This window comes from Entelurus aequoreus, linkage group LG05, assembly GCF_033978785.1.
Source record: "Entelurus aequoreus isolate RoL-2023_Sb linkage group LG05, RoL_Eaeq_v1.1, whole genome shotgun sequence".
Classification (NCBI taxonomy): Eukaryota; Metazoa; Chordata; class Actinopteri; order Syngnathiformes; family Syngnathidae; genus Entelurus; species Entelurus aequoreus.
In genome coordinates this window covers 36,411,956-36,422,312 of record NC_084735.1, presented here as the reverse complement: position 1 = coordinate 36,422,312, position 10,357 = coordinate 36,411,956, and the positions used below count along the sequence as shown (strand labels likewise).

General features: G+C 37.4%; 1 protein-coding gene across 1 annotated transcript in view; it reads right to left on the bottom strand.

Annotated features, from left to right (window-relative positions):
- Positions 1–6,265: 6,265 nt before the first annotated feature.
- The window catches only part of LOC133650594 (oligophrenin-1-like), a 66,704-nt gene continuing 62,612 nt past the window's right edge, over positions 6,266–10,357 (bottom strand). The window contains exons 23-24 of the mRNA XM_062048008.1: positions 7,598–7,640; positions 6,266–7,535 (exon numbers count right to left, since the gene is read on the bottom strand). Coding sequence (XP_061903992.1) covers positions 7,524–7,535; positions 7,598–7,640 — 55 coding nt within the window. The 3' untranslated portion in view covers positions 6,266–7,523. The remainder of the gene's footprint in view (positions 7,536–7,597; positions 7,641–10,357) is intronic.

The window sequence follows — 10,357 nt, the reverse complement described above, 5'->3', positions numbered from 1 at the left end:
ATTTATGCGTAACGTGGGTTTGCTCAACATGGAGTTATGCTGAACGAAATGTGGCGATAATTTTACTGTTGTCCTTAGCTTGCAATCAAAGTAGGCCTATGCGATATGTAATATAACAAATATTATTATATAAAACTATTTTGATGGTGGTCTGTGCGGTCAAACTAGACATTTTAGCACGGTAATGCAAACAATCTGTCCCGACGAAAACATTGCTGCGTAACTTTACAAATACATTTGGCTAATCGACATCAGTAAAATGTGGCATAATTACTTAGTAAACCATCTTGCAAGAAGCATAAACAAGAGAAAACTACAGCGCAGGACTTCTCAATTGCCATTTGAAGTTCCTTGGAGTAGGATTCGGATTCGGACTACATCATTTTGACCGTGATTGCAGTACCATTTTTGGCCACGTTGCTACATATGGCACCTTTAATATTTCTTTAATAAACACATCATTGTTAGACCTTTTAGAATAAAACCATGTTGCCTGTCTTCTCTGCTCCTCACTTTTTGTTGATTATGTGCATTTTCTTTAGACACCGAAAGATTTTAGATTTTTTTATTTATTTGCTTGCCTGTGCAATAATGTCTATCCTTTCCTTTTGGAGTTGTTCAATCACAAACGTGATTCTTTTAAAAAGGCTCATATCATGAAGTTTTTCTATTTTTAAAACAATTCATTTTGGTCTACTACATATTATGTAATGATGGTTCTTTGGTCAAAATGTTACATAGCTTTTGGTGTGAAGACCTTTCTTTCGGCCACTTTTTGACAGCCTCTAAATAGGTTTGTTTTGAGAGGTGGAGTTGTTGATGCAAATGAAGCCCTCTTCACCACGCCTCCTCACGCTGACTAGCCTTCCGTCCCCGCCTCAGCAGCCTTGTTTACTACATTAGTTTATATTTTATTATGCTAAGGCCGTATGAAATATGGACATCATATGACAACATTCTAGATGATATAGCGAGACCAGCGGCTCGCCGTGGTTTGTTGTTGGCTCAAAGAGGAGACGACGCGCAGGACACAAAAGAAAGAAGCCAGGCTGCAAATGTTGTACTATACGCTGGCTATGGTAAAACTTCTACCGATTCTTTCTCTCTCCAATGCTAAATTCTAGACGAAAACATGCGTGCGTGTATTGACAATAAAATTATTTTTTTGTCTATAATCGTTTTAATACTTTCACTGCACTGCTGCTTTGATCACTTGTACACAATAGAGGCTCGAGCCGGTTGTACAGAAAGGTGCATAATAAAGAAGGAAAAAAACATATAAATCGCACTGGAGCCCGACCAAACTATGAAAAAAACTGTGACTTATAGTCCGAAAAATACGGTACATCACGGACGTAACATTACTAACTGCTCCATTGCCAAACACAGTAGACACTGGTTCAATTGAAAGTAGTTATTAGGAAATCATTCTTTATTTTCAGTGACGAGACTGTTACAGTAAAAGGCTAAGCTAGCTACACAACAAATCGAGCTAACATTGCTAACGTAATGTTCACATATTTTCGAAACGACTGTTATAACTAATACTTACCGTTTCATTATCTCCTCCTGTACCATAAATAGTAGGAACCGAGCCCGCCATTAAAAGTAGTTTTTAGGAAAATGTATCATTTTTGAAGGTCAGTGGTTGAAGCAGGGCAAATCTTTGCACACACTTGGAGCGACTTCTTCACAGATGAAGGCACATTGCCACAAAAGTTTAAAGTAAGGCACTTTTTACTTCAGATGAGGCTGAAAGTTTGTGTAGTGACTTGTGCTGGTTAAATGTCCCCTGTGGATCAATAAAGTTTGTCTAAGTCTAAGTCAGTTTAGATTCTGATTTACATTTCGACAGTCACATCAAATCAGTAACAAAATCGGCCTACTATCACCTCAAAAATGTAAAAAGACTTAGAGGGCTCATGTCAGCTCAAGACTTTGAAAAACTTGTACATGCCTTTATTACCAGTAGGCTAGACTATTGTAATGGTCTCCTTGCAGGTCTTCCCAAAAAAAACTGTCAGGCAGCTACAGCTTGTACAGAACACTGCTGCTAGAGTTCTAACAAAGACCAAAAAATGTGAGCACATTACACCAATTCTTAAATCCTTACATTGGCTCCCTGTACATCAGAGAATTGATTTCAAAATCCTCCTGCTTACATATAAATCACTACATGGTCTAGGGCCCAAGTATATCACTGATATGCTCCCACTATATAAGCCCTCTAGATCCCTAAGATCTTCTGAGACCAATCTGTTAGCGGTTCCAAGAGTAAACTCAAATCAAGGGAGAGCGTCATTCAGTCACTATGCAACACATAGCTGGAATAAACTTCCTGAAGATGTCAGACTCTCCCCAACTCTGACTACTTTTAAAACTAGACTGAAAACTTTTATGTTCACCTTAGCTTTCAGCTAAATCTTTTAATCTTTTAACTTTTAACGTCTGCACTGTTTTTATTTTTATTGTCTGCATTTTAATTTTGCTTTTATTTTCTTTCATTTCACTTTGTTGTCCGTGAAGCACTTTGAGTCTGCCTTGTGTATGAAAAGCGCTATACAAATAAAGTTGCCTTGCCTTGCCTAAAGCAGCCAACAACAGAGCATGTTCTTCATTGAGTTTCATCGCGGATATGTGGTTGTGGGTCCGATATAAATTAAAAATGTCTGACTCGGGAAGGATGTTTTGGTACATTTCTTCGTCACAGGTTGGAAAACATCACAAGTCAGAGCAAATTCCAAACGGACCGTTTGGTGGAAGTATGAAGGAAGGCAAGATTGTTTTACAAATATCTCGGCGATGCCTCCACGGTTTGATTACAAATTTTCGGGATTTATGAAGATCCCAAATACACATATGCAAGTGCCAAAAGGTGAGAAATGTTGGTTTTGAATGATAGGGTCCTTTCAAGAGTAGGTTTCTTTTTTTTAGACACCTCCAACACAGTTGAGTCGTTCTCACATCAACACATTACATGTCATTAATTGTAACAGGTGTACTGTCACTGTCAGAGAAGCCACGTCACCGGAGTGCTGCAATGTCTTTTAACAGCCGTTACGTGCAGCAAGGGCCGGGGTTCTGTCAAAATGAGCTGCCTTGTCAAAAAAGCTACCAGTTGTTATTCTGTAAACAACAGTGATGAAAAGTCAAACGTAGCCTACCATTATTTGCCTTAATGTGATCTTTTTCAAGCTGTGTCTACATGCTTACTGGTCAGAAGACACAATGAAAGAAACACAATTTAAAATTATTACTTGTAGTTCGAGTGATAAAGTCTGCACGAGTTGAGTCTACACAAAGTAGTCCATTTGGATTTTAATTTGTTCCGAGGACAACTTAAGCGTTGATACGCTGCGTGCGCATGCAACTCTTTTTGACAAAGCAGCTCATTTTGACAAAGTTTCAGCTTTAGGTCATTTGACGCCCCGGGCAGTAGTAATGTAAGGATTGCTCTCACCGGAGATGTTTCCTGAGCTCACTTTCAAAGACATCGATGGCTGGTGGACGTGTAGCTCTGTGGGCTGTCATGCAGGTTGTCAGCTGCAGGTGTAGTGCGCCAACTTTCCCAATGAGTTGCCCAAAATGTGTCCATAACACCGTGATTTATCATTTTCCATGAAACGTCTACTTGTGTATCCTTTTCCCCATAAATCCAGGTTGCAGTTTACTTTTTCAGAAAGATCAGAGTTTTTACTGCTGCTGGAAAACTAGAGGCAGTGTTGGTGCTAACTGCTAGGAATATTCAAAATGGGGTCCCAGGGACCACATCAAGTCATAAAAATGGGGTCCCACAATACATTTTTGGGGTCCCACTTTTTTGTAACCGTTTTGAAAACAAATGATAAATGTATGCATTATCCTGTTATATCTCTCATTCTACATTGTGTTTTGGAAAAAGGTTGTCATAAACGTTAATTCATTAAAAAAAAAAATCAAAAGAAAACACATTTTTATGCATATGTATTCAGTTCTAAACATTCATTCACTTTCTTTTTTCCTTCATAGATCTAAACTTTACAGCTGCCGGTAATTTTTTCTATATTTTTATTGTAATATTTTCAGAATGTGTTTGTTCTATTTTTGGCCAAAGTAAGACAAAGAAAACAATCTGAAGTTATGTTGATTTTTTTGTTTTAATGCTATGATATTAATAGTCCGGCCTGCGTGTGCAGATGTTCTTCCATTGACACCCCTGGTGTACATGGACCCTGAAAAAATTATCTGATTATGACGTGCATTTTCATGCATCATCCCTAAAATCGGAATATTTTACTTTGACATTCGCAGAAGATAACATAAACGGAAAGGTCTGTTATTTTTTGTGCTATGGCGCCATCATTTGGACGAGTTCGCTCACTGCAGGTGCTGAAAAAGCATTAGACTTTCAGTGTAAACAGACAAGGTTTTGTGCATTTCTGCTTGTTCGATGTTATCACTGTATCTAATTACCATTTTTCCTTCTGTTCACTACTTTTGTTTTACCTCTCTTTTTGAAATGGTGCTGTTCTGTGCCATTTATGTTGCGATCTGTACAAGTTGCCACACATCTTCATGTTACGAAATTCTGTGTACATGCACGAGGCTAGCAGTTAGCACTTGGATTAGCTGTAAAGTCATGAATACAACAGCTCGTTAGGACGACAACTGGATCCTTTCTTTTATTGTTACGACACGACACTCCATACCACTCTTTTGTTTTTGCTAGTCTCGTTTTAAAGCAACAAACTTAACAGCATATAACGATACTTCTGTACATGTTGAACGGGGCACACAGCAGCAAGACAATCGCTTCATTCCGAGACTATTACATTTAGTCTCACTCCACCACCAAAGTATATCTGACATCAAAGACATGCGCAGAAAGGATCATTCCAACCCGAATGTTGGAAGATGTGTTTTCATGCGCTACAATCTGAATGACTATTGGCATATCCCACCCGTCTCGATCGGAATGAAATTTTGATTCAAACGTGTGTGATCGAGTCAGAATATTCCGAATGGCGTGTTTACATAAAACATTTTTAGTCCGGTTAGGATTTTAATCCTATTAAATGTGTCCATGTGCACATAGCTAGTGTTTTTTGTTTCCCCAAATATCAACCATATACTGATGTACATTGAATTGGTTTTGGCATCTTTAATGTGGAAAATGTATGAACTTGTCCCCCCGCATTCTTTCATTTTTCAGTATTTGGTACTCGGTAAAAATAGATCGGACACACCCAATCTATTTCATACTTCTTTAATTTTTTTGTTTTATAGAATGTTAATAAGGTTACAATGTTATGCAGAGGTGTACTTACAACTATTTCATAGACAAATTATACTATTTATAGTCGCTGCGGAGAGTGGGGTGCATGGGCATTGGGCGCGAAATGTTTTCTTTTTCCTAGGGTGGGGAGGCGTTAAAGGGTTTTTTTTTTGTTTGTTTTTTTTATAAACACGACTTGCGACAACTAGGTATATGACAATGAACTGTATTAATGATAGCCGCGGTAAAACTCCCGACGGTGAGTATTAACGTTTCAAATGAAAATGATCGAGAAACGATGATTGAAAACTGCACCTTGGTAAATTCGTGGACAGACTGGCGCCAGCTCACTAGCTTAAATGCTAACATGAAAACAAGAGACATTCATGTCTTTCCCCGTTAACCTATATAAACACATTACTGTTCGAGCAACTAATATATTCAATTGTGCACATTGAACCTACAAGTTGTGCTCTCTTAGTCCAAAGTCATCGTTCTTTCCTCAGAGGAATACAAGACGAAAGTGTTTTTACGGAGCGTTCAAGGACCGCTGAACAGAGTGGGACGCCACAACCCATACAATAAATGATAATAAATTATATGTTTCAGTTGTTACACACTTATCATTTAAATACATCTTAAAGTGCTACAGTACAAAAATATTTAAAACATTAAAAGTTTAGCTATTAAAGCAGATGAAATACTAAGACTAAAACACAACCGGTGAAGCATAAAAAGCACGAAACATGCAAAATAGTGTGTTTTGTAACACTGTGTTTATTTATTTTAGTTATTTAAAAAAATAACTTGGTTAAAAGATGTTAGTGTGTGTTTAAGTACATTTTTTAACGCATTCAACAATACCGCGATAATAATGATAACCGTGATAATGTTGGTCATGATAGGCGTGATATCAAGTTTTCATATCGTTAGATCCCTAGTCTGTATTGATAGGGGTATCGAATAAATCCTAAAGATATGGTTTAAGTGCATTAGTATGTGGGTGAGCAAGCAGAGATGCTGCAAAGAGGAATGGGCGAAAACGCCCAAAAATAGGTGTACATAGGTGCATAGGTGGCATCGTATTCAAAAAGACTTGAGGCTGTGATTGCTGCCAAAGGTGCATCAACAAAGTATTGAACAAAGGCTGTGAATACTTATGTACATGTGATGTTTTCATGTTGTAGTTTTAATAAATTTGTAAAATAAAAAATGATCGCCTACATAAATTAATAAACGTCCTCACAAATATGAATATGAAGCATTAAATGCATTGGCGAAAAAGTGAATTTTGAGTCTTTGCCTCAATCTTTTTTTACATTGTTGAAATCAAATGTTTGCAAAGCCCGAACAAAAACCTCTGTCGCCAAAGTATCCACAGCATGTAGAAATGTGCGTACGTGAAGCCTGAAGATGGCGTGAGGCAGCGCACATTACGTTTATTTCACTCTTGATACATCTCATTTTTGCTGTGAAGAAGGGCGAACATCAGGTTTTTGTGTGTACGCAAGCTTAATACATGAGACCGCTGGTGAATTTACTTGAAAGGGGAAAACTTGTAGTCAATTATTACTTTTATTGACACCCTCAGTTGTGTTATTGAAATGGCATAGAAACAAAAGAGTATCAGGGTTCTTTGTCAGACTATTCACATTGTTCATATTTATTTGTTTTCTTTGTGAAAACTTGAGGAAGCAAACACAATTTTCAAGTTGAAGGAAAAGAAAACATGGAGAATCAATATGGAACAAAACAACAACAAAAGTAGCTTAAAATGTGACCCTTTTTGGAAGTGCAAACAGAAACATTTGATCAAAGGTTGACCTAGGAGGGCAGGAAATACTTTAAAGTATTCTTAGTTTGTGTCATTAAAAAGAGCAACACGTTTTCAGGTTCATTTTGGACAAAAATCTATTGGCCATTTTTTTCTTAAATCAGTGTTTAAGATGATAATATAAAAGTGCACTTTAACTATTGTGAATCAAACAGGTTAAAGAACATTACGAAGTGTTTTGAGACAATTACAAGTTAGTCGTCTTAGTAACCAATCAATACTTTTACCGGCGTGGAACAAGACTGTAACAAAAAGGAACTCCTTTCACTTTAGAATAATGTTCAAAAACAAAAATGTGCCTGAACATTCAAAAGTCACTGCTTGTGTTGCTTTTTACAACACACACACACACACAAAATGGAACCTGTTCAGCGAGTTGATGTGCGACTATTCACACATTGAGCAGCTTGCCGTGTTGAGGCCGCACTGCCTTGTCTAGCTTGAATTCTGAGGAGAGACAAGACGTTTCATCAGAAGACACTACGAGAAATAAAAAGTGCAAATCTCACCTCTTTTTTCACATTTGTAGCTGCTGACTGTGAGACTGGATCACTACATGGAGGAAATGCAAGCATGTTACATGGACATACTGTTTTCACCTGTGGTATATTTGGATGTATTTCAAGTAAGATGCAGTATGTTACACAACATGAGTATACCAAAACTTACAGGGATTGAGGCTGTTACTCACATAAAACTAATCATGTATTCAACTTGATTAATAACTTGGGAGTGCATGAGAAATCAATGAAGTAAATGAGCACAACACCGCAGCAACAGAGCCCATGTTGTAATAGTGGTGAGGTGCAAGCTGCTAAGTGAGTATTATTATTGCTGCTGCATGGTAATCAACACTAACCAGCTAGCTGAGGAGCACAACCCAAATGTAAAGCCCATGCAGAGGGAGCTAAAGCTGCTTAATGCTGACCCATTAAAAAGCAGGAGGTTGCGTACAGCCACATCTGTTGTTTGACCCAGCACTAATTCGAGACCTCTGTGGGCATTTGCTTTTGAAGACCACACAGTTTGCCACTATAAAAGACATTGAATGTATTTATTATGAAGAATTATTTTCTGTCATGCTGTGTGTGGTGTGTGTATTTCCTTCTTCTTTGTTTTTTTTGTGTGTGAAGCACTGTTTGCCACTTGCCTTTGTATGAAAAGTGCTCTATAAATAAAGTTTGAGTAGATTTAAATCCGTGTTCTGCCGGCCACACACCATCCCTTCATCTGGTGCTCATAAGGAAGACACGACTACCCGAATGGAGAGAGTCATTTTAGTGAGAGTGTTGTCTGACTCGCTGGATACAAAAAGCTCCTCAAGCCGTATTAAGACAACACTTAGCTGGAGACGAGCGGAACGTTCAACCAGGAATATGCAAATTAACGACCCTCCTACACCCTAATAAAGAAACACTGCTTTAAACTGACTTTTTTGTCTGCCTTGTTTTAAATTGGTTTTATTGCTCACACTAAACCATATTTACAGTATATCATATTTATTGTTATATGTCATAATGTCACGGCTGTCAGGGGCTAGAATTCTTTTCAGCAAACAGTAATGGTCAGGGTCATTATTATTTTATTTTTTTTAAACATTCAAAATAATTATATTAACAGAGTGTGAATAATAATATAATAGTAAAAATACAATCAATATTTAAATAAAAACAATACGAATGTTAAATGTTCCCATACCCCAAAGCATCATTACATTAATTTGACTATGAGTGAGTTGTTTAGTCGACCTGAATATTCATCATCAATCGTCTAAATATGTCAATGATTCATATATGATTTTATCCATGTTTAGAAAAAGGATTGATTCTGATTTAATATAGATATAGTTTTTTAATTTTTTATTTTCCTTCCAAATTGTTCCACTTGAAAGCATGTAGTGTGAATCCAGGCTGAAGGGTTCATCTAAACACCGATTTTGTACAAACTGAAATATTTTAATGCTTTGCATACAAGACTACACTACATACATTTATTTACATGATATATATATATATATATATCATGTAAATGAATGTATGTAGTGTATATATATATATATATATATATATATATATATATATATATATATATATATATATATATATATATATATATATATATATATATATATATATATATATATATATATATATGTATATATCATTTAAATAAATGTATGTAGTGTATATGCAAGATATGCAAGGTATTTCTTTTTTTAGCTTTCAGAGGCAAGATGGCGGCGCATGGGTATGCTGCGGCTATGCTAACGCTCTTGGGAGTGTAGAGCGATTTGGCAAAAAACACCCGTCATTTCTGTCAATTTCATGGCTGGCTCAAAGCGTGAACACTCTGTGATCACATACGACCGACAGACAATTCTGGATGTGGATGGATCGGGTCGTTATAGACTGAAAGATGCATGTACGGTGGACCTCCTCGCTAGCATGGGAATACTTCGTGGGCTACATCGAGCGGCCTTTGTAGCAGCGGAGTCAAGTGCTAGCGGTGACCGCCAATGGAGACGACATAAGCGGTGCGAGCGGAAGCAGAAGCGGGGATGCCGAGCGGGGCTAACAACAAAGATAAAAGCTAACCAAAGAAGCGTGGAGTCTCCGGGTAAGAAGCCATTTAAACTAGAACTAGCCGGCGTCAGGCTGGATAATCCCTGCACACATAGCAATTATCTTAGAATAAAACACAACTCACATAATGTTTTTTCTTTTGTGACCGTGTCAGAGGCAGACATACATTGTACTGAGGTAGCTAACTATGATGCGTTCAGTTTATCGCAACATCAAGCGAACAATCTGGATATCCCCGTCGTATCAATTCCTAGATATGGTCGAAACTATTTAAAGTGCAATACGCATAATAAACGCAACATTATTAATATTGCTACTTCGGATAATTTCAACAAACAATCCTCAAAACACCCCACTACCTATAATATGGGCTTTTTAAACATAAGATCATTATCTTCCAAAACGTTATTAGTTAATGAGGTCATTAGAGACAACAAACTTGACGTCATTGGTCTCGCCGAGACCTGGCTCAAACCAGACGATTTTTTTGCGCTAAATGAGGCATCTCCTCCTAACTATACCAATACACATGTTGCCCGACCTCTTAAAAGGGGAGGGGGTGTCGCACTAATATACAATGAAAACTATAATCTTACACCTAACCTAAATAATAAATATAACTCGTTTGAGGTGCTCACTTTGAGGTTTGTCACACCGCTGCCTCTCCACCTGGCTGTTATCTACCGC